Below are 25,524 nucleotides of genomic sequence, written 5' to 3'. Positions count from 1 at the left end.
TGGGTCATGACTTGTATATGTGATCAACAGTCATCGGCGTAGAGCTTATCTTAGACTGTAAAGTAATATTTAGCTCCCTGTCCTGTAAAGAATATTTTGGGCTCCTGGTCCTCCCACACAAAAACAGTAGTCTACATTGTTGAAACAGTGTTGTCTGCTTTTGTCATTATTCTATTTGCAGCAGTCTTTGACAACTCAGAGCCAAACTTCACGAGCGACGCAAAGTCTGCAGAAAGCTGTTTTTCTAGCCCGGCCCTACTCTTATAACTCAATTTTCTGTGTTGTGGTAACTTGTTATGAGCATGTGTGGTCGTGGAAGTGATGCACAGTAGTGAAGTCATGCATCTTCATCTATTGTATCTCTAGCTTGTTGAAAACAGCAACTCCAGATGCCTTTTGGTTTATGTGTGCTGCTCAGTGTACGTTGTGGCAGTCCTTGTGGTCTTTCCAGCTCCGGTGAGGTTCGCCATAAATCTTTGGCAACTGGGCTGAAGTTTTAGTGCTGCCTCTCCAGAAATTCCTCTGGGTCCATAGGCTGTTCCCTTAGAAGTATGAAAGCTTCATTAGTTACCATAAATAACACCGCTCTCTTTGCTTCCACATTAATAATATGTCTGGCCAGCCAGTGCAAGAGCAAAAAAAAAACAAAACAAAAAATAAGTTGACTTATTATGAGCAAGAAGAAGCAAGATGGAGAATAACGGAGAGAGGATATCAGAAAAAACATTCCACTTTTTTCAATATCGCATAAAAGGAATTGACCTGTTCACCAGAAAAGAACAAACAGTACGCTGATTAGATAAGGTTAGAGAAATGTTTTGTTCTGCAACTGACAGCATAACAAATACAGCCAATTTCTTTTTTGGATTTCAGACCCAGAGTGGATCAATCTGGACGGATTTGCTGTGTTGAGTCATGCACCTGTGAACAACTCATCAGCAGGTAAACTCTATCACAAAGAAGAATCGTTTGCACTGGTCACTTTATTAGGTGCATTTGTTCAACTGCTTGTCAATGCAGAGGCACTAATTGCATTAATCCATGAAAATGTGGTGAAGATTACTTGCTTAAGCATCAGAAGAGGGAAGAAAAGGGTTTTAAGTGACTGAATGTGTCATGGTTGCTGGAGCCAGATGAGCTGGTCTGACTGGTCAGAAACTGCTAATATACTGCAGTTTTCATAAGTAGTACAGACATTACAGAGAATGGTCCTAGAAAAAAGAAAATATACTGAGTGGAAATTGTGTTGGCCAAATGTCTTGTTAGATGTCTAAGTGATTGAAAAACTACAGTAGTTACATCAAGGGTATGCAGTATATCATCACTGGATGTACAACGCTTCAAACCAGATGCATTAAAGCAGCATAGGAACACACCAAATATCAGAAATCTCTTTTTCAGCTGTGAGATGTAACCGTTAGGTTAAAAATTTTGTTTAAACTCCATGAAAGTGTAAATTTGCTTATGCCACCTTGGCTCATTGGTTCAGCTTGGTACTGGAGGTGCCTCTCACTTAATATCCTCTTATGGGATCCAAAGAAGTTGTGACTCATTGTTTCCTATATTTTTAACCAGGTATATTTTCTCTGTGAGTCATCCAAAATGTAACATTGAGTAAGAATGTGTGGTAATGGTATATGCTATATAAATTACATCACTTTTTCCTTAACAATGATCTCAGTAGAAAGTCAACTGGTGTGAAAATTTGTAGTAGGCATCTGTGCTTCTTGGTTATTGTCACATTTACATCTGTAAGGAACATGTGGAACTATGATGTAGAAGATTATAACCCCCATTCACCAGTGCTTTGGGGATAAATTTGCTTTCTTCTTATTTCCATTTGTTTCATATAATAGGAAATTGTTATTGGAAGACTAACGTGACCAGACACTGTTCCAGTTTGGTCTGTGTACAGGTCTTACATTTTTGGCTTTCGGAGAGATTATAGGAGCCACTTCAAGTTTTTCAGTGGGAGGAGCAGAGAATCAAGAACCACAAATTTCATTAGTGTTAGCAAGGCTAACTGAAATGCTTTTCTACGGGGGAGTGTTGTTGCCCAGTTTTGCTTTAGTGGCTTTCGTTAACCAACTATTGGGTTCATGTCAAAGTAATGTTAGGCTAAAAATGTTTTATGACTCTAATTAATGGTTAAACAGCAAGAGAGTAAATAACTATAATAATAAAACAGTAAATAACTCAGGCTAGGGAGAAGGGTAAATGGATTATTTAGCGATGGAGGGTTTATTTTGTCCTTGGATCCTATAAAAACAGATCAGCATAATCATAAATGGTAATTATGCTTAATTATCTTTTAACCTAAAAGAATGCTAATCTGAGAATATGTCCCCAGAGAGATGTTTAATCTCTTTACATTACTCTTTTGCAAATTTCAGCAAAACAAATGATAGAATTTACTTTTTAACTTTTACTGGGAAAAGGAAACAACTTCTCTGTTTTAGGATAATCACATCCAGGTTTGGATGGTCCAAATGTACCACTGTCCCTGTGCTTTGAAAATAACCCATGTTAATTCATAACATCAATTCAGAAGGGTTAAAAGCCTTGCATCATAATGACATCTAGTGTCATTCTAATGCATTAGATGCATTATAATGGATCCAGTACATTACAATGACATATTACATATTATGTAATATATATCAGAATATATTTTTGATCAAATATATTCAGAAACCAATGAAACTAAAATGCCAAAAGTTAAGATAATTTATCCGGTAAGTTGCAGTAAATGTACTGTGCAAATGTAAACTGCCATTTGGATACTATATGCTCAGCTGGTTAGTCTGGCTTTTTAATGTTTCAGATTATGTGGCAAACTAATCACTGGTGGCAAACCACTGGTAAATAATTACTCATTCGTCGTATGTCATCGGTGCTGCATAATGTATGTGCAGTTGTTCTGTTTCCCTCTTGGCTTATTAATAATCTATCTTGCCAGATAAACTTCAACTGATTAGCTGGGCATGTAGGAAAACTCCGTAGCAGAAAATTGTTTTTGGAGCTGAACCTTTGGAGAAAGTGAGCAACACACTGTTTCCTGAGACCTAAATCTTGCAGTTTAACATTTGCAGTATTTAAGTTGTTTTAGGATTTGGTGAAATGTCATGGACAGTAGTTAAAGCCAGCTAGTTTTTGAAAAGCCCTGAGGCAAAGAACACTCACATCTCATCTGATGTGGCTCTCTCCGCTGAGGCAACAGTGGTAATGTCATGCCACCTTTGCCACACCCTGATCCATCAAGTCTAAAAAAAAGAGATCAGGAATTAAACATACTTTTGGAGTTAATGATTTGGTTATCAGCGCCAAACTATGCAGTGTGACAAATGACCAGAGAAAAAGAGGTGGACAATCTGGAAGTTAGCTGATGAAAACCACATGATTCTGGTTCAGGTTTTAGAGAATAAGTGTCATCAGAGATGTTGGTAAAGTCAGGGTTAGATATTTAATGATGCACTGGCTTATGGTAGACTATATGCTTCTTTAACATAGAATTTTCTTTGCTTTTCAATAAAAAGGTCATGCTTCTGCAGGTAAAACAGCAGAATATTCTATGGAAAAATCCACTCAGCTGTGCTGGCAGGAAATGCGGCACACAGACACGAAAGGCAGAAAACAGTATTCCAGTTTGAAACACATCAAACCGTCTCTTTTCTGGACAGCTTTAACATTGGATATCACATACATTGATTTTCACCTGATTTTGTTTTTTATCAAATGTCACCTGTCAAGTTTGCTGACTTGACATCATTCATCCTGTTGTGCATTTCCCTTTTTGATAGGACATTTGCTTTCATTTTCCCCCCTCTGATTTCAATAATGAGGAAATGATTATGAAAGAATAGAAAAAGAAAACAAGAGTAGGAAAGTGTAAAGTGTTTCATTTGACATGTGTCTTCTGGCAGGTCTTTAGTTTACCACTTCATCAACCAGATGATCCACTTCATCAGCCAAAAAGAAGGAGATTGTTTGGCAGTGAGAATCCAATGTGTAAAAACTTTCCCAAAGTGCACTGGCTACTAGGATTAGACAGAAATTTAAAGCAGAACAGCAGAAGTTGGGACAGATGACACAGGGACACATTGTTGCTCTACATCTTTTCCTTTTAGTGATAAAAGATTATGCTTACTGTGACCTCAGGATGAATGGAATATGAATGTGTAGTGAATGGAACAGAAGGTGCAGTCATTCTCTATGGTAGTTAGAGTCTCAAGAAGGCCGTAAGGAAAGTTCAAGTCAGTGCTCTGTACAGAATTGAGTTATGGAGGAGGGATGAACTCCAATGCTCTTTCTAAAGTTCATTATCATCCACCAACAGGTTTTGTCAGGACCGCAGTCAGAACCAACTCTCATGCAGGACGGAAGACCAGAGTGGATAGAACCACTCAGCCTGCAGGTGCTGCCTTCACCAGGACACACATGAGGGCGCCTCAGTCCTCCTCGGGCCCAAGGCAGCCTGAGAAAGCTTTGCCAGGAACCCCGCTGTTAGAAAGAAGACGCCAGCAGCGAACCAAGCCTCAGGCTGACCAGAGAAACCGACAAGCACAAAAACTCAGTAAGAGAACCTACATTTTGTACAACTGATAACCAGGGATTGTTCTTTTTTTCTGTGATAAGATTGCTAGGTAAAAACATTTTTTTGGGATATCTTTAGTGTTCATAGTGTAAACCCTGGCCGTGCCTGGTATCCTTTTCTATTCATAGCATCTGAGTCCGTTCATGTGGTGTCACTGCAGGCACAGAAGGCCCTTGGGCAGAGTCTACCCAACAATGGAGCAGCTACAGCCAAAACTTCCCCACCAGGTACCCAGATTAAGCTCATTTAGAAAACTAAGCAGAAGTATCAATACCACTTGAACTTCTTTGTCATAACAACTTCAAACTTTATGTAATTAATTAGACCAAAACGGTCTAATTTATTAGACTTTTAAAATATAGATTTTATTATTTATTTTTATTTATTTTATTTTTCAGAAAATATTTTTATTTATTTTTATTTAATTTTATTTTTAGAGATTCATAAGCTACTGCTTATGAATCTATAAAAATAGATTTATAAATAGATTCAATTTTGCAAATTTCCTCCAAAGTGCCTTACATTTCATTCCACAGATCTTCACATCAACTCTGACCACCACGATGCTGCCAAGACTGCTTTTATTTCCTATACATGATTTTTCACATAGGCCTAGTTTATTTTAGTCCCATTTGAGCAAAGCTCCTTATTTCAAACAGCTGTCTTGTATGTCTTGTATGTTTAGTGGCAAACCACAAACAGAAGTCATCGTTTTTATTATATGCTTTTGTCTTGCTATTCGTCTATAAAGAACAGATTTATGATGCACACAAGTGATTGTTGACTTCTCAACAAATTCTCTTTACTGAACTGTAGCTCTCTGCTGGTCTTCTAGAGTAACCATTGCTGTTTATCGAAAAAAGAAAATTTTCCTTTGTGGTTGTGAAACGACAAAATGTGAAAAGTGCCATAAATACTTTTGCAAGTCCGTGTGGCAAGTAAATGAGTTTGTTCGCACCTAAATATGTTTGTCTTGATGTGTGCGAAACTGTGTGTTGTTTAGAGCCTCCTGAATATGAGGCCCAGGACATAAGTGTCAGGGTCATGTCTGCAAAGTCAGTCCTCATCTCCTGGGTTGACCCTGCCGTTGAAATGAGGAAAGTTGACCCCAGGGCATCCAGGTGGGCTTTTAAAAACTGTTGCTGTGTATAACCCTTTGTTTAAAAAAATGACAGACAAGAATTTGATGCGAAAAATGAGCTGAAATTAACCCTTACCCAGTTCATTGTAACAGAGAATCTTCATGTACTCTTTAATCAGATCATACACAGTCAGGTTCAGGGAGAAGGGGGAATCAGCACGCTGGGAGTACAAGGAAAGCAACCAGAGAAGAATAATGATTGACACCCTGTCCGCTGACGGCATGTACGAGTTCTCTGTCAGGATCTCTCAAGGAGAAAAACAGGGCAAATGGAGCGTTTCAGTATTTCAGCGGACTCCTGAGTCGGGTATGTATTGTCACAGCATTTGCTAAAAGAAATACCCTGTTAAGCCTTTTTTCCTTTTTTTTTCATGCTACACCTCATTACTATCACCGCATATAAGTCTCTTGATATATATTTCTGGCTGCAGCTCTGTCAGAGTTGGAGCTCCTGAGCTTTGGTTCACTGGAATGTCAGAATTTATTGCCTGGCTTCCAGTTCAGATCTGCATCTGCAGCTCCATACAAATTGCCATGGGACATTTTCTGTCCACATAAGGCAGCTGTATTTTGTTCAGTTGAAGCTATACTTTTCACACACTTTAGAAACCTGCTTTGACCTTTTATACATCATGTTCTTCTGCTTTTTCACTCCTGATTTTATTCCCCACTCTTTCATAGCGCCATCTGGGCCACCTGAAAATTTTGAAGTCAAGCCACTAAGAGGAAAAGGGACTGCTGTGATTGCAACTTGGGATCCTCCAGAAGAACCAAATGGAAGGATAAGAGGTGAGGCTGCGAGAAATATAATTTTCTTGAATCTCTGCTATCCTTTGGCATTAGATTTATAGCCATGTGGATAATGGGTAAATATTGTATATCTGAATTTCAACTTCTCTTAATGAAGCTAACTTCATCAATTGAGACATTTAAAATACTTATAAATAGATTCAAAGTCTGTGTAAGCCTTTAACATGCAGCAGATTGGGATCATTCTGCATACTTGTTTTAGCAAGATTGACAATGACACAGAGTACCTAACATCACAGCGACGAAAAAGCTAATATAGTTAGTTGTGATAGTATAATATTTGTAACAGAGACAAGACATTGTGGCCCATTTTGCTCTGCTTTGTAGGTGTAAGGACATCAGGAAAGGGATTTATTTGTATTTGGCTGAAAAGGGTCAAGATACTTTGGCATTTTTGCATGTAAGAAGACATTTTAGAAATACATTTTTAATTGTTTTATCAGCTAGAGAATTATTTAAATTTGTAAACAATGACACTTTGAACCTACATGATTACAAATGAACAAAATTTTTGTTACTCTTCGTGAGCCTTCATATGACTAATCTGAATTCATCTCAATAGACTAAACTTTTTATTGATCGGATCACAAAGGCTGGAAACTCCTTTTGTTCTGGATTTTAAATTTGGAGGGATTTTTTTAAGCTTCTTGCTGAATGTTTGTGCTTTATGTCCACACAGAGTATATTTTGTCCTATGCCCCTGCTATTAAACCATTCGGGATGAAAACCGTAACATATCGGGAGGGCACCACCAAAGCCACCATTGATGGCCTGACACCAGGAGAGCGTTATATTTTCAAGATCAGAGCCACCAACAGGAGAGGAATGGGACCACAGAGCAAAGCCTTCAGTGTTGCCATGCCACGGTGTAAACACATTTGACTCTACATGATATATGTATGCATTTATCCATGAAAATCACACATCATAACTCCTTGATCATTTTCCCTTTTGTTTCTGCCAGCCAGCGGTACTGCCTCTTCACTTTCAAAACCCAAGGACACTCAGACAAATAGTAAAACTATAATCGAACAGGTTATTGATAAGAAATCCGACCTCGAGCCCACAGAGGTGCCTGAGGGTCCAATTACAACCCCAAAGCCACACAATACCAACAGACGTGTACGTCCACTTTCCCAGACACGCTCTTATCACAGTATCTTCTCCTCTATCAGGGGTTCAGTCAGGAATACAGCAAACAGAGACTCAGCAAGAGGAGCAGAGAGAGAACATGAAGAACAAGTAGATGACAAAAAACCCACAACACCATCTCCTGTAGTAGAAACAACTACACTTTTGCCAGAAACAAAAGAGCTGGACAACAATGTTTCTCCTCTATCTGAGGAGGAAGTTGATTACAATGTTGAGCCCCTCACTACAGAAACACCCAGCCTGAAGGTTTTGACACCCTCCCCAACCAAATCTGCATTTAAGCGTCCTTATCGACCAAATAGAAGGCCAGTCAAGATCAGGGTCCACCAAAAAACTGGATCTAAAAGTACTTCTTCTGTGTCATCTGCTGATTCATCTTCTTCATCTTCTTCATCTTCATCATCTTCAACTTCATCCTCATCATCCTCTGTAACATCCCCAGTTTCCTCCTCTTCTGAAAAATTGCTTTCTTCTTCCTCTAGATCATCATTGTCACACACTTCATTATTGCCTTCCTCACATATTCCAGAATCAAAACCAAGTAAAAAGGACAACATTGAGTCAACAAACCATGAGACCGCAAAAATACACCAAAAACCCGACCTAACGTCAACTAGAAACAGTTTAACACATGGAAAGCCCTTGATCGTTGCCCATTCACAGGAGACAGAGTCTACACCGACAGATACTAGCTCTTCCATGACAGAGCACAGCAGTAACGCTGGCTCTCGTTTTGGTTCAAGATATGGTTATGGACGACGACAGCCCGGATCTTTCTTTCGAGGGAATTCAACTCGATTGCTAAATGGCTATAAACCAGCTGTGACCACTCAGTTTCACCTACCAAGCCGAAGTAATAATCAGGTGATATCAAATACAAGTAGTTCAGATAAAACCCAGTCTACATTAACAGAAAGAAGTCAGAACCATGACACCTCAAATCCTTCTGATCCAAAATCATCCAAGACAACTTCAAGAAGCACACTGGACAGTCAAACAACATCAGACTCATCAGCTTTTGATAAATCACAGTCAAGGTCTCATGGCTCTAAACTTTCACAAGACAGTCAACCATCCACATCACATAGTAGTCCAATCCACAACTTGAATACAGATATATCAGGTTCTTCTCAATCAGTGTCACAAAGACATAGTTCTTCAACTTCACAAAACAACAAAAACTCACGGGGTTCAGACACATCATCTAATCAAGACCTTTCTCTCAGCAAGAGAACTGAAAACATTGATTACAATAATAAAGATGATATAGAAAGTAAAGCTGAGGGGTCAGCTTCAAACTCCAGAGCTCAAACGACACAAGACATTAGAGAAGAAGACAGACAAGATGAAAGTAGTAATAAAAAAACTGTGGGTCCTCGTACAAGAATTAGCTCTTCCTTTGCTGAAAGGTTTCCTTGGCTAGCAAGTCACTATCCAGGCAGATTTACCTCGAGTTCAAGGACTTCACATCCCAGACAGGATGCCAAGACCCCTTTAAAGAGGGTGTCATCTTCTGTTGGTGCTGGGAGACCACTCCTAAGAGAGACACCAACTAGGGTGTCTGGGGCAGCCGGAGCTTCAGGAGTTCCTTTAAAGCAAGAGACCACTGAAGATCTGAAGATCACATCCAGACCTGATTCAGTGAAAAATAGTGTACTGAACTCTGGGAAGTCTTCTTTGCCCAATCAACATGCCGCAACTGGTGACACCAGAAATCCAACAACAGTTTCTTCCTCTGAAAGGTTAATGTCTTCAAATTCTGGCTCCCTTTTGCTTGAGAAATCAAGTGTATTGAGAGACTTCAGTGAGGTCAACCATAAAGAAATACCTAAGAGTGAAGATAATATGAGGGAAAATGTTGATACACTGAGTACAGAGAGGAAAGGGAAACTTACAGATCTAACATCTGTCCAGACAAATCCTGCTTCACCATCTGTCCATAGTCTTGAAGAAAACAATGAGAGCGTGGCTACAAAAGAAACTTTGTCCAGGGCAAGGGCCGGAACTTCTACTGGAATAAGTCCAAGTATTCGTCGTCCTGGCATAGGAACAACTGGAAGGATACGGTCTTCTCTCTTAGCTAATAGGCAGCTTGCTGGATCAAGGCTTTCTGTCAGACCACAGCTAGTGCAGAACTCTCGGCTTGGTGGGTCAACACCTGACTCTTCTTCAACGTCTTCCTTAAACATGCCCAAACCAGTCCTTACCTCTGCCAGTGACGCTGATCGTGATGCTACTGTGAAAGATACAGAATTAACTGGTGCAAACACACATTCTGGATCATCTTTACCTTCATCCAGAAACACCTTTAGGAATCAAGGGGGTAGGACTCGCTATCCCATAGTAAGAGGGAACCCAAACAATGGAGGACGATTCAAGCCAGGCAATGGAAATGGTAAAGTCTTTTGGTATTTGTATGTTTAAATATACTGTTTGTACTATTTTCAAATACTGTTTCACTTTAAATATATTGGGTAGGAATGTCCTTGAACTAAAGGTTAATTTCCAAATGATAAAGTGTTAAACTATAATGATTATAGTAAGCTCTGCCTCAAATCTTAACTGGTAGGTAGAAATGGAAAGCCCAATCTGACAGCAATGAATGGAAAAGACACCACTTCCTCTGATGGAAACAATAAGGCTGTTGGACACAAGTTCATCACTGGGCCTGATGGAACCAAATGGGTAACAAACTTTTATGGGCTTTATTGAACTCATTCCCCAAACTGGTATACATTAAATGTATGCTTTAATAAAAAACATATATTTTCTTTGTAGGTGGTTGACTTGGAGAAAGGTGTTCTTATGAACCAAGATGGGCAAGTTCTTCAGGACTCACAAGGCAAAGCCAAGAGAGTTGTCCTTGGAGAAGATGGACGCACCATTTTTGGTAATATACTTAAGATATTATTTGGTTGCTTGTTTTTCATTTGTTAAGTATCATATAAACCTCAAAGAGTTAAGAAAATTGTATCAATTCAAAAGACTGTGATTTGGTGCAAACCAATCACAAGTCTCTGAAAACAGCTTTTACAGCTCTTTATACTTTTAAAGAGCTTTGCTTTTCTATGTTTACTGCATTTATTTTACAACATGAGTACAGAGTTTTAAATGTGATTCTCTCCTCTTCTATCATATGCCACCAGACCATATGGGTAGCCCCCTCGTAAGCCAGGAAGGTATTGCTTTGTTCGGACATGGCAGAGACAGCCAGCCTGTGGTCAACCCCAAAGACAAGGTCCTCATGGTGGGAGGAAAACCTATTCTTGGATTGGATGTGCCTCCTCCCAAAACTTCAACCACCACCACTACTTTGGCTCCCACTACCACCTTAGAACCAACCACAGATTGGACCACAGAGGATTTTAGCACTGCACTGCCCTACCCAACCTGTCCACCAGGAACTTTCTCCAAAACAGATGAATTTGGATATCCAATTCTTGATCCAGAAGGAATTTTGGACTGCTATCCTGAAGGTGAGAACATTGACAAGAGATGTCTTAGTGAATTACCTTGTTGCATTTGTTAAATATCACACACTGACCACATTAACAAGTTTTTGACCAATAGGGAGCCAAATTAATCACGAAAATAATAAGCACACAAAAGTATGACTTCACTCAGTTGAACTTGAAACCATCCAAGCCAAGACTGTGTATGCTTCCTGTCTGTATCCTCAGAGTCCCATTACTGCATGTATTACTGTGTGATCTGGTGTGTATAAAAGATCTGAGTGCATTCAAGTAAGACCACAGAAGCCACATGGAAGTCTCTGCATGTGGAAGCTGGCTACGGTCACAGAACTGACTGGTTAAACACTCTACAATCTTTCAGTTGCACATTGTCATTGGTGTTACCATATGCCAAAAAACAAGCATAAACATATAACGGGACTTTCCTGTTATGTACTGCATATTTGTATATAATCTAAGTCTGGATTAATTACAATAAATGCAATTACATCACATAGAAACGAGTCAAATAACAAGCACACAGCTGTTTTTAAATGAAAACATGTTTTGTTATTATTATTGGATCCGAAATTTTAAATCAATTGTGAGATTGATGCTGCAGCTTGTTCTACTTCTCTGACAGAGGAATCCTCAGGGATGGAAATGGAACCTATGCTTACAGTGGCCATGATGCCTGATGCTTTAAATCTTGACAAAGGTATTGGCTGCGTTTGGCTTCAGACCAATCTACCACAGGGCTTGAATTGACTAATTGCATTGCGTGATCTTTGTTTGTTGTCTGTCACACAATTCTGTTTTCCTGATTTTACAACTTCTCCCTTCTCTACTTTGTTGACCTTTCCTGTGGTCTTTATTTATTTATTTTTTCTTGAAAGCATTTGTTTTGCTTGATCAAAGTTCATCACTATGGTCCTAGTTCACATCCACTATGCGCTGCTTTGAATCACTTTTTAATCCGAAAGCTTCACATTGTTACTAAGCTACAATGAATGTCCTTGCTTATAATTTCATTCAATGTATTTGCTGTTTCAACTCTCTGTTATATAATTTCTAGAACCTAGCTTCTGCCTATAACAGCAAGATGAATGAAAAACTACAGGGACTGTTTTGTGTGAGGACTTACATTTACTTGGTCTCTTTAGGGGATTAGTTGCTCATAATATTCTTTTTTTCAGTTTTGGGCTTGCCAGAAAAGTCTCACTGAGTTTTGAAATAGTCTTAGCGTTTCCTTTCCATGGCCCTGTGCTGGTCAGCATGTATGTGGACCATGATGCAACAGCACGGTGCACTGGTGCGCCCCAGGTCATAAACTGGGAAATCCACTTTTGTGGATTACAGGTTTGTTTGGTTTGGGGAGTTGTTAAATAGTTCTTGCTGAACACATAAAAAATATGGGCAGCAAAATTACAGCTTTAGATGTTGATTACAAGCAAAGCAAGCTCACCCATCTGTCTACAGTAGAGTAAACTAGTCTAACATTTTCATTTTACAGTCATTGTGAAGATTACAAAACATAAATGCTAAGTTTGGGCAAAAATATTGTAAATTAATTCATTGAGTACTGATTATCATGTACAATTTCTAGATGAACTGTTGGTGCAAACCACCTTACCACCAACTACCACCACAATTGCCACAACTACTACCACTACTACAGTGATCCCAACTACAGAGCCACAAGTGAGGGTGTCCAACAGAGGTCCTGTATCGGAGTTTGATCTCAGTGGGAAGAAGCGCTTCACAGGTACTCAAACATTTACTTCTGAATCCCAAAGCAAAAATAATTTAACCAGTCACGTCATTAGATGCTCCTGTTAAATTCCTTGTCAACACAAATAGCATATCAGTTAATGAGATGGTAACAATTCACTAAATTAAGGTATTTAGAGGTGGTGATGATGGCTCACTGAAATTCAAATTCAGCATCAGAATTCAAATGGATTTAAGTGGCTTTGAATGTGACGTTGCTGGTTAGAGTATTAATAAAGTTAGCAGTTAATATCAACTTAATTTTCTTGCAGTTCTTGCTCATTGCTTAAGTCTTTTTTAGTGTTTGATGTTACCTAAAGAACACAACTCAAGCCTTACTTAGTCGTAGAGCAGAAAGGCTTGACTGTCAATCAACAAATTTCTGTGTTCACGACGAATGCCACTGATTAATAATAAGTCAGATTTATATTCCTTTGGGCCAAACCACTTCCACAAAATAAGTAAAATACATTCTAGTATTTATGTTACCTTATTAGCATGTTGCTGCAGGGAAAATGTGTCACATTTTTATTCACTGAATGAAAATAAATTTTCCATCCAACACTTGCTAGAAAGACAGCGTCTTCATGAAACTGTATTACATGAATGATACAAAAAAATTCTCTAATTACTTTGAGATCAAAATATTGTCTCTTTTCCTAAGTGTGTATGTCCAAATGGTTTTAAGTGCATTTGTGCTGATACTGTATCTGTTTTATTGAGGCGAGCCAATATTTAAACTCAATTTTATGAAAAGAAGCCAGTATGTCACATCTGTTTGTGTAAATTTCAGATTAGGAACCCCTTGTGAAGTGAAAGAAGGTGTTGCACAACTGTTCTCACTATCTTTGTAATACTTAACGGCTATCAAACTGATTTTGACTTTTGAAATTTCAACAACTTCCAGCAATTTTTGAGGGTAACAAGACATCTGGTTACCATAAAATAAGATTCTGGTCCATCAAGGACAAGGTTTATTAATCTCCATGCATAGAGGGTCGTTGACATGAACCTTTACAGTATGTTATCCTTGACTAATGGCTGCTTTTTACTTACAAACAGGTTAAATGCATACTGCCACTTTCATTTATGTTGATATTTGAGAGGAGCCTTTTAAAAAGTAAAATTTATGACCATATCCTTATAAATACAATATGAATGACTCTGTTCCAAATGCGAGCTACAATGATGCAACAATACTGAACACCCACAGATTTATAATTCACATGACCATGTGAAAGCTATCATTCTTCCACGTTAAAAATTGAAAACATAAAAGCTGAAGTGTCTGGCCTCAGCTCAGATTGATGAGTCTGTTGGCTCAACGTGGAGACTTCCTCCTCCAAGTTTATTAGATTAATATTTTTAGGTCCACATCAGCAGCTTGCCAGTCCACTGACATGCTTTAGGAAAACAAAGTGTCTGACAGAGACTCCTGCAGCTTTTGATTTCTGGTTTGTCTGAACAAATTTTACTCAAAAAATATTTCCTAATCATTCTCAATATCTGAGGTGAAAATATATTTGTCATAATTTGTTTCATAGCTAATCTATTAGCTATTCTGAAAATGGTTTTAACTGATACAAATTAATATTGCATATTTCAGTTATAATGTTTTTAGACCTAGACTTTGAACTATAATATTTACTATGCATGTCCTGAACATCATCTGCTCATGGGAAAAGTAATTTAGAGTATTATTTTAAAACGACATATCTGTATTAAGACACATCCAATATCAGCATGCCTCACTGAAATAAATAACCTTGTTTTGGCCTTCAGCTCCTTTTGTGAACTACATCCAGAAGGACCCTGGTGCACCTTGCTCTTTAACGGAGGCTCTAGAGTACCTTCAAGTAGATGTCCTGGAAAACTTGATGAAGAATGACCACATGGCAGTCAATCAGAACCAGCCTCCAAAACACAAACCTCAAAACTTCACCGTGGTTGCTATGGAAGGTTGTCACTCTTTTATCATCCTGGACTGGGCCAAACCTCTGAAGGATGACATGGTGTCAGGTAAGGAGTTATTTCACAAAACAAAGCTGTACTTGCTCAAGTACCAGCACACTTTAAATGATGAAAACAAACGCAATGTCAACTTTGAATCAGTGGCTCTACCAGCAACACCTCTATTTACCAGTATTTACATCAAATTGTTGCTGTCTTTTTATCCAGACAAAGTTATTAGTTGTTAATAAAGGTAAAAAAAAATAAATAAATAAAAACTTTAAAAAAATTCTATTTAAATGCACTACATCTTAAACATACTTCTTTGTGTAATCCTCACACAAAGGATTCCATAACTAGCAGAGGGTGCCCTGCTGAAATTTGGGAAGGTGAGGCACATCCACTGCTATAGGAGCATACCCTCTGTTCTTTAATGTTACTAGTTCTTTGAACGAGTCAGTGTAATCATTGCTGTGTCCCTGTTTAATATTAGCAGAGCACCATGTACTTTGAAAACTCATCTGCTTCCAAAATTCTTGAATGTCAGTGCTGCTGTGGAGACCATCCCCATGGCCTTGTCATGTCAGTTTATATTTCCGCATGAAGCTCCACAGGTGAGGTTTTACTCTTAAGAACAGGAGCCAAAAAAGAGCCCTAGTGTTCAACTAAATGGAACCTGTTTCATCACCCTCTTCTTTACTGCGGTTTGGCAAATATGTTTAACATGATTTTAGGCATTCCTTTTGACTCACTTTGAAGAATTGGTCCCAGAAGTTTTCTGTGAAAACCAAAAAATTGTTTCTAAATGAACACATGCAAAATGGTTGCTTTACTCCTACTGTTTCAAATGGAAAAATAAAATAAATAAATAAATCTTCCGACCTGCATTATGACATAAGGAAAGTATGTAACAAAGAAAAATCGGAAGAAAACAACCAACTGTATGAGTTATCAGGGTAACAGTCTGGCCACATAGAGGAACAGTGTGTTTCCTTTGGCAGACAAGCACAGTCTGCTGGTTATGCTGTGGACTTCATTCTCTGATGTGTAAAACAGATAGACGGTGTGCTGTTACTTATGTTTTCTTTCTCTCTTTCTTTTGTACTTCCTCTCCTCTCAGCCTGTTGAACTTTACGTGTAACCTGTCTCTTGAAAAGGTTTCTCTTCTCCATATTTTGCCCCTTTACCACCTCAAATTGAATAATTTTAGATATTCTATCTGAAAAAAAAAACAATGTCACTGGTATTGTCCTTCTACACAGAGAGTGCCCAGCTGTTTTGTTGCAGTTCCAGTTAAAACAAATGGAAAAGTCAGGAGGTCCAATAGACTCAACCGGTAGTTGAGTGTGTTGCAGAGGTGCTTATCATAATTTTCAAATGAATAATTGAAGGTCACCGAGTAGCATTTAGGGAATACCCAGTGCAGCCAAACCAGACAGGAAACTTTCTTCATTTTTAAAGAAACCTAAGAATCCTTTCAAGTTTTTTGGCATGTCATATGTTTTATTTTATTTTTAAGTAACTGCTATCAAATAAATTCTGAATAGTCATCAGAAGTAAAATATAAAATGTAAGTGTTTTGAATAAAAGAATTACAATTTACTTTTGCATTGCTTCCCAAAGGTTATATGGTCCACAGTGCTTCTTATGACGACGTCCTCAACAACAGGTGGTCATCCAAAATCTCCAATGGGACCCACCTGCCTGTGGAAAATCTCAAGCCCAACTCCAGGTAACAGATGTAATGGTGTGTTTTTGTACCCTTGCACAATTTATGCATATTTGCTTAGAGTGAGGTTCATGTCTGGTGTTCAAGTGATTTACTGAACAATCTGTGACTGGGGAGGCATAAAAAGAAGAGCCAGATTTTAAAGAGGTCTGCTTGGTTCTGATATTTTTACAGTGTAAGCTGATCTCTCTGTGGGTTCTTCCCAGCGTTTTATAAAAGTGCATGTATGTCAAACCAGATCCATGCTGCTCAGAGTAGATTGTGAGCTGGACCCTGTAAGATTCAGAAAAGCCTTCTGAGAGTACAGTAGATTGGGTAAATGGAGGCAGGCACAGAAACAGATTTAAACCTAATGCGACACGTGGCTGTAAAATTCTGTTGAGAGCTTAGAAAATTGAACAATGTCAACACAGCACTTATTATCCAACCCTCACTAACGGATACGGCTTACTCTGCCTGTTCCTGGTGTTGGAGTTTCCAAAGCCTTGTTCCTCTGTTTTAACAATTCAATAATGTAAGCATAAACCCAAGAGAGCTGCTGTTGGAAGCTCAAAGACTGTCTACAATTGGATGATAGTCCTTAGCAGGGTTGACTTAAACTTTAGCCCATTGTCTACAACAGCACAGCTTATTTCTCTTTACATTGACAGTGTTTGATAAGTTTTGAATTCTGCATTTACCATAACTTACTTAGCATTAAATGCCTCAATTAAGCATGTGACTATATGTAGCAAGATTATGTAATGGTATGGCTTCAAAATGGCAAAAGCTTAATTCCTAAAAAAAAAAAGTACTGGAGAAAGTACAAGAGACTGCTAGAGTTTTTTTTCCCTGTTGGATAGAGTATTAAAAATGCAGGGCCGTCTCTTACCCACATGCTCCTGTGCACTACTACTTGGATAGCAGAAAAAAATGTTGCTACATTTTTCCCTTGTTTACAAGAAAGACAAACTTGGTGACTTTTTCAAGGTACAGATTTTGGGCAAGACATATTTACTTATGTTGCAATAATCCTGCACAGGATAATTCAAGGAGCTTTACATAGAAATAATGGAGCATGGAACAAATGTAGAAAAAACAAACAGCATTCCATAAAAACTATGCATTTAAAATAAAATAAATCTACGTTAGATATAGCACGAGCGAAATAATACATTGATATTTGACTATGATTAATGACTAATTAGCCAGATAATTAGCTTGTGTGCAATGGACTAGCATCTATTTCAAATTAAAGCAATTATATTGTATTATGAGTTTGTTTAAAATACCTATCTATATACCATGATACTGTGAAACAAAATAATTTTCCTTGAAAATAATTTTTCCATGAGAATCTCATGTTGCCCATCCAAATAACTAAATAAAAAAAACCATGATTTGCTTTCCAATTTTATTGATTGGTTATTAAATAAATATCCCTTTATGGATACTTACTGTATAATTTTTTTGTTCACTGTTCTTTGGCTTAGGAAGATTTTAAAAAGAGCTAAACAATGTGGCTAAAACACATATTTAAATTGTACACTAATACATTCATCCAATTTTGCTTAAAATTGAATGAATTGGGCTTCATGTGGTAAAATTTACAATATACCAATGTCTTGCCTCCTTCATATCTACACCCACATACTGTTTGAAAAATACAGTTTGGTTCTTGCCAAACACCTGCCACCAAGCGCCACAGTTGCATGCAGGAGTTTTCCACAAGTTTTCAAGTTGGGTTTTCCTTCCTGGCAGCTACTTTCTACCGAAGATCATATTGTGTTTTCTTTTGAGTTGAAAGCGCCCTTTGGTTGCCAGAAATATTCAACCACGGCAGTGTTACACCTCTCTGCATATCCTCACATGGAAAATTCCTACTTTTCATAGGACTGACTACATGGTAGAAGGATAAATTAACCTCACTATTATTTTAGACTCCTCATAGTCCTGCAGAGCATTTTACAAATTTCTTCTCATTTAGAGAGCACCGCAATACAGATATGAAAACATTAATTTCAAACATTTTATTTAACTTGTGGTAAAACTATGATACATAATTGGATACACGTGTTCATAAAATCTGTTCATGACTACTTGCACATACAATTATTTTGTCACTCTAAATAACATCAGTTTTAAATGACTCGATTGTATTGGTGTAGCATTTTGCACTCTGTTTTAACACTCTGTCTCGCATTCACTGGACACAGTTCCTTCCTTTTGCCTTTTGCATTACATCATCTCTCAGCAGCTGCATTGCTTTATTGTCTCTCGCTCTGAGAAACATTTTGGTCAATGTCGTCATATGGCCGTAATGATTGAATCCAGGCTTGTGGCTGCATGTGATGAAACCTTTTGGGTAGAAAGTGATGGACCAGGAACATACTGTATGTGGCCTTGCAATGTTGCAGAGTCAAAATATATTACATAAATCAGTCATTTGCAGTGGAAAATTTGCAAACTCTTCTATATATCTGCTGTGTCTTCATTGAGGGAATACTTTATAATTCATCACCCACCTAGAGAGAGGGGACATTCAGTGCATGACTTTGTTTTGCCCTTTGGCAATATAATGTGTGACATGTACTAAAGCTCTCAGTCAGAAATGTCTCAGTAGACTACGTTCCTCACGTCTCCATTTTTCCATTTGCACTCAACAATTAAAAATCTATTTAACTGCCTCACTCTTTCCACAGGATTTTTTCCCCTCACTTTTATATTCATCCTGTATACTTATCTGTTGAGTCGATCTCTGTAAACGTTTCTTTTTCACTCTCAATCACCTTTTTCTTAACTCCGACTTCCCTAGGGTCCTTTCAGCAAACAGCTTCTCTGCAGCGCTCTGAGCCCTTGAATCAGAGCGGCTAAAGCATGCCAAGTCATCTGCTGCACTCATTATCTTTTCCAGTCATAACACATTGGGCGGAATGACACTGGAGTCTCTGAATCCCTCATTAAATCTCAGCATTGCGCTCTTCTTGAATGCAGGTATTACTTCAAAGTGCAGGCAAAGAATGTGTTTGGTTTGGGACCATTCAGCGAGACATTAACCTATGTCACTGAGTCAGGTATGTCTGCAAAAATATATATTGAGATCCTCTTTGGTTGAAATATTCAAAAAAGCTCTCTATGTTATTTGTATTGTATACAAATAAGGTACAAGATGTGAACAGGAAAATAGAGATTAGTGATCATTGTTTCCATATTCATGTCAGTATTTCAAAGTTAATTTTTTGTTTTGAATGACATTGTCATATTTCTCCTTTCAGACGATCCTCTTCTCATTGACAGGCCACCTGGTGAGTCTCTTCACTAATGTTTGATTTCAAAAGTAGCATTTTAAAAAAAGAAAAATTCATTTCTATGTTAATTAACAAAAGAGAAATGTGAACTGATGTGCTGATTTATTCAAAGTAAAATGCATTTAAAAATAAACGTAGTCAATATATTGAGGAAGTACTTAGGAAATAGAAATTAGAAAAGCAGAAAAAACAAAGTCATGTTTGAGAACTTTCCCCTTTAGGAACCTTTTCCTGGAGCCGGGGCTAGTCTTTATTTTTTCCACTGTAGATACTCATGTATAACAGACCGTCAAGATATAAATTTATCCCCTCATTATTTTACCCTGAATCTTCAGGATGGAAGTAAGTGGATGTAAGTTCAAAATCCTTTGCAACTTAATACATTTAAGCTCAAAATTTTTTATAACCCTGGCAAATTGATTATTGTTTCATTGTGTCATTCTGTTAATAATGAACCTATCAGGAACAAACATCTTGGTTTATGAAAAATAAAGTTGAGCCTAAATTTGTCAGGGCTATGTAAATTTTGGTCTGTTTTTTTTTCAGTGACATTAAAAATGTCTTAGAAGATAAATATCAAATTTCCACTGTTGACCACCTTAAGATTTATAGCCTCTGAATCCTGAAGGGGAAAAAAAGAAACAATTTAGGGTTTTAAGTTGTTTGTTTCAATTTTTTTTACAGCGCTAATGTTCTAAGGAACATATAAAAACAACCTCAACTCCCCCAGGAATGTGTCGCCTGACAGATTTTTGCACATAAGAAACAAGGCACATTGATGTGTGTATGTGCAATTCTCTTTTAGGACACACCATTCTGAGTTTATTATTATAACATCTGCTAATATTAGATGTTTGTTTTGAGCCTGATGCCGTTTTAATTCTGCCAGTTTAAAATGCTGCCACATGTTGTGGAGACCACAACTATTCTTCTTCACAGTTTTTCAGCAGCAGGCAAGATATTAATATATCACAACTCCTCTTCTGTTTTTTTTCCATGTCATTAGGTGGAGAACCAATCTGGATTCCTTTTACCTTCAAGTATAACCCAGTCCACAGCAGCTGTAAGGGCAGTCAGTATGTCAAGCGGACGTGGTACAGAAAGTTTGTGGGTGTTGTTCTGTGTAACTCTCTACGTTACAAGATCTTTATGGGAGACGGCCTGAGAGGTAACACATTGACTTAGAAGTGTGGAGTATTTCTAAAAAACTTGATTTATTCAACTTGATTAATTCATTTCCACTCCCCAGAGCCTTTTTATAGTATAGGAGATACATTGGGCCAAGGTGAAGACCACTGCCAGTTTGTGGACTCCCACAAGGACGGAAGAACAGGTCCAGCCTACCTCTCAGAAACTCTGCCTTCAGCACAAGGTAAACACAAACAGCTGCGCACATGGCTTATGACTTATTTTTTTCCCCATGCAGACTGACTATAAATAGTTAGGCTGCAAGGCAGAAGAATTCCTTCTTTTTTTATCTGTTACACACACAAATGCAAAATAAAGTTTGAATGGAAACTTGCTTTGTGTTGGCAGACTAAAAATATGCAGGCTTTGTAAAAAGGCAGTGTTGTTAAACCATTAATTAGCTGATTTATTCTGAATTTTGCTAGATGGAAAATATTAGCAAATATTAAATATTGATTGATTTTTACCAAAAGTGTATGCTTGGTTTGAAGACCTAATAATATTCTGGTCTTTGGTAAATCCTCTGTATTACAGGATATTACCGTGCCTACCGACAGGAGCCAGTTACGTTTGGAGTCATTGGCCGGCGTACATCACATCCATTTGTGGGCTGGTATGAATGTGGGGTTCCCATCCCTGGAAAGTGGTAACTCTGCTTGAAGAGGAGACATTTTCCATGAAGTTGAACAGCTCAGCATCCTGCTACAGGCTCTCACCTGCTGGTTTTGTTAATTAAAAACAGACTTTTACCAATAAGCACAAAAACACCACTATATTGTAATATTGCTTCAAATAATAAATACCAATATGTACTTTTAACTGCTAAGTATATTCCATTACAATGCACTTTTTATATAAAGCAGTCTGTATATGAGAGAAAAGACGTTTGGTCTTGCTTAGCATACTTGGCATTGCAAAGTGTTCTTCTACTATGAACAGAGACAGGTCCTTATCCAGTGTTATTTATCTCATTGATAGCAAATCCACATGTGGTGAATCCAGTGACACTGGATCAAAATAGAAACTGCAAGATAAACTGTACAAATGAGCACTAGAGATGTGTATAGGTCTGTTTATTTTCTATCTATGGGATTTGTATTACGTATTGCTATGACTTTTTTTTATTATTACCGTATTTGTGTTCTACCCCCATCATACTGTTTTTAATACTCCATTTGTATCTCCTTGAAAATTAAAATATTACAATGTAAGTTTTATATGTATACGGACAAAGAATAAAAGATTAATTATGTGCTCAGGAAAGGTCAGACGTTGAATAAAGGTGCTGTGAAACTAAAACTGCAATTCAAAAACAACAGTTATATGATGTTTCCTCTGCTACCAAATTTTGAACCATTACGTACATCTACTTTCACAATGCTTTTGAACATGTGGGAAAGACAGGCAGTGCAGAAAATGAAGTTAAAATTAAATTCAATGCAGAGATTATTTCCCCTTAAGCATGCACGGATTGCAGTTTTCTGGCCAATTGCCAATTGCTGATCTTTAAAAGGCCTGACCTGTCAATTTCGATTTTCATGGTTTTGTCTAAAGTGTTGATAAATATGGCAAGAAAGTTGCTGAGTTTGTAACAGTGGGTTGACTGTTGTTAACTGCAGACATGCATGCCTGACCTGGTGAGTGGATTTGTCAGACAAAGCAAAAGGCGACACTGACCGACCTTTGTCGGGGACTGGCTAAATCAATTCCACATGTCTTGCTATGAATCAGAAGAGTCCTCTGACTGAAGACTGCTGATTTCACCCAGCGGTTTTAAACTAATGGGTCATAAACTGCTGTCATTTTAACTTCATGTCGTGCTGAGGAGGTACTTCAAAAGGGAAACAATGCCTCACACGTCACTTCTGCAGACGTTCAAACATGAAAAAGAGCATCATCAGAAAATGCTGCACACTAAAAAGGCTGTGGGCATAATGTTGGCTGGAGGTTGCACTATGATTTGTGGTTTGTGGTTAATTGTGTCAGGCTACAAAAGCTGGTGCAGTGTTGCACCAAACTTTCCGAACAGTAATACTTAAATCAGTCACAGACATCACAGAGCATTTGCACTGCTAATTAAGGTTATAATTATGCAAACTTCATTTGCAACTGAGTTTTCTATGCTACGGCCTGTATCAATTTTTACCATTCCAAGAAACTGATCTAATCTTCAGTGTTACACTCGGAAAGACTCTTAGAAAAGAAAATGTTGTAAACCAACTGCAGCCAGTTTTCTTTTCTCAGTTGTATAAGGTGTAATCCAATTACTTAATATGTTAGTTGGACCATTCTGATACATGCAGATAAAATCTTTCATGGACTGGCTTTCATTTTTATTTCCCAAACCAGGTGGGATGGTTCTAGTTGACTGCACCATTTAAACACTAATTATTCTTAATCGGTCATAAATATCTATGATACAAAAGGCAAAGTGTACAGTTATGAATGGGTCAGCACCACAGTAAACTGGGTGGAAAAGTTCTTCCAACAGCATTGGAGAACTGAAGGGGTCTGCTTTGTATTTGTTGCCAAGGAATCATTACTGCGTTTATGGGATTTTGATATTATTTCTCTGGCGTCAGATAGATTGTTGTTTCTCTACAGTTCAAAAGCATTTACCCATACTTCTCTTTTCAAATATTTCCTAACAGTAATTATGAGCATTTTTCTGTCAAATTTGATTCTAGGAACGATATTTATGATATTCAGCAGATGTTTAAACTCATACTCTGCTGTGTTTTTCTTCTACATTCACCTCAGTAACAGAAACGTCTTATTATGTGCAGGACTGTGTACTTCTGAAGAATGATAAAGTATTTACCCTGAGAAAAATCTAAGCGTTTTAGGGCTTGTTTTCAGATTTGCAGCTCACCGATTAGTGATCACTCTAATGCAGGGGTCTCAAACTCCAGTCCTCGAGGGCCGCAGTCCTGCAACTTTTAGATGTGCCTCTGCTGCAGCACACCTGAATAGAATAATTAAGGCTCTGGAGAACTGGCCTACACAAGGTGGAGGTAATTAAGCCATTTCATTCCAGTGTTTTGTACCTGTGGCACATCTAAAAACTGCAGGACTGCGGCCCTCGAGGCCTGGAGTTTGAGACCCCTGCTCTAATGGGTTATTAGTGCACATTGCATGCATTCTTTCCAGGTATGCTTGGACAGGGTGTAAATCTATGCTATCATATGTTTTCAGTGAGTGATGCACATCTCTGTGCCCTCAAAACATTTTTATTGGCTGCTGCTATAGATCAGGGTGGAAAAATATCGTCCATTTCAACCACAATAAGAAAAACTACACCTCTCCCGCACATAAGATGGGTCATAAAAATCTTTTTAGGTCAGAAAATGAGAATAGAAGCAGATGTAAGCAAAGGAAGAAAAGCAGAACATTGTCTTGTGCAGAATTTTCAGACATAAATCTACACACAAGTGAGAAAGAGCAGTCAAATGTACAACTAGAAAGGCCTGAAAGCAGAATATACATTTCCACTCATTTATCTCCGCTAGTGTTTTCTGAGAGGGATGAGAATTCATGTTTCCATCAGCTGCAGAAAGTTGTCATGGTAGTGAAGCAGCAAAGTAGTCCAAACCATCACAACACTACCTCCATGTTTGACAGTCGGTATGTTCTTTTAGTGAATATGATGATGTGTTAATGTGGATCATCAAAATATTTTGGGGGGTAAACTTTTGAATTATTTTTGGTCAGCACTTGGAACTCTTGTATAAGTGTCCAGTCTCTTTTTCTCATATATTGTTTGACCTTCCCTGAATAACCATTTTAAAACTGTGGTTTTATTTGCTCTGGTTATCTTTAGTCAATATAAAATTTAGTTTGAAGATCTAAAACAACTTTATTGTGACTAAAAGCAAACATGGAAAAGCTTTCTATGAAGGCCAGATACTTTTTTACAGTACTGGAAAAGCACATTTGTCAATGAAGAACAATGTTTTAGAGAAATTTCCATTTTCAAATACAAAGAGGTTTCAGTTTTACTTGCAACATTAATCAACTCTACCACAACAAGTCAGACAGTAAGTCATCACAATGGTGCACTGGTTCACTTTTTTCCAAGTAGAATGGTTTTCCTCATGCTGCCTGTCAAGTTGATAAATTGGAGCTAAACTTTTGATGTCATTTGCCTTTTGCTTTGGTCCGCAACCAGGAAATGAAATGAATCTCTTCCAGTTGACTACTTGTGACAGACTCCCTTTGGACACCAGTTATTTTCACCAGGCAAAATTGAAATCTGTTTTGGAGATCAGTATCACAGCTGCAGAATGACCCTCTGGTGAAAGTATAATGAGTCTCTCCGTCTTCTTGTATCCTTAGCAGAAACACTTAACTCATAGCAATGATCCATGCCTTTGTTTTGACTAATGACTTCTGTAGGTTCCCTAACCCTAACTGTCTAAATTGTGTATAATCTGTGATAAACTTAGATTTTC

The 25,524-nt window shown here is 37.9% G+C and overlaps 1 protein-coding gene across 1 annotated transcript; it reads left to right on the top strand.

Moving 5' to 3' along the window:
* The first annotated feature begins 870 nt into the window (after window positions 1–870).
* Window positions 871–23,881, top strand: fndc1 (fibronectin type III domain containing 1). The gene is made up of 20 exons (XM_044107379.1): window positions 871–942; window positions 4,337–4,573; window positions 4,723–4,821; window positions 5,598–5,715; window positions 5,855–6,042; window positions 6,417–6,524; window positions 7,225–7,413; window positions 7,510–10,092; window positions 10,267–10,382; window positions 10,476–10,587; window positions 10,844–11,173; window positions 11,793–11,867; window positions 12,756–12,914; window positions 14,702–14,938; window positions 16,493–16,601; window positions 19,572–19,651; window positions 19,853–19,882; window positions 20,892–21,053; window positions 21,135–21,257; window positions 21,608–23,881. Exons 2-20 carry the CDS (start codon window positions 4,438–4,440, stop codon window positions 21,721–21,723), a joined length of 5,070 nt encoding a protein of 1,689 aa, XP_043963314.1. The 5' UTR covers window positions 871–942; window positions 4,337–4,437; the 3' UTR covers window positions 21,724–23,881.
* The last annotated feature ends 1,643 nt before the right edge of the window (window positions 23,882–25,524 follow it).

This window comes from Gambusia affinis, linkage group LG22, assembly GCF_019740435.1.
Source record: "Gambusia affinis linkage group LG22, SWU_Gaff_1.0, whole genome shotgun sequence".
NCBI lineage: Eukaryota > Metazoa > Chordata > Actinopteri > Cyprinodontiformes > Poeciliidae > Gambusia > Gambusia affinis.
The sequence above is the reverse complement of the archived record's forward strand: the minus strand, read 5'-3'. Positions and strand labels throughout refer to the sequence as shown.

Coding starts and splice junctions, on each gene's coding strand:
- fndc1 (XM_044107379.1), top strand. CDS start 4,438: ATGAGGGCGCCTCAGTCCTCCTCGGGCCCAAGGCAGCCTGAGAAAGCT. Junction 10,383..10,475: donor GGCCTGATGGAACCAAATGG/GTAACAAACTTT, acceptor TTTTCTTTGTAG/GTGGTTGACTTGGAGAAAGG. Junction 11,174..11,792: donor TTTGGACTGCTATCCTGAAG/GTGAGAACATTG, acceptor CTTCTCTGACAG/AGGAATCCTCAGGGATGGAA.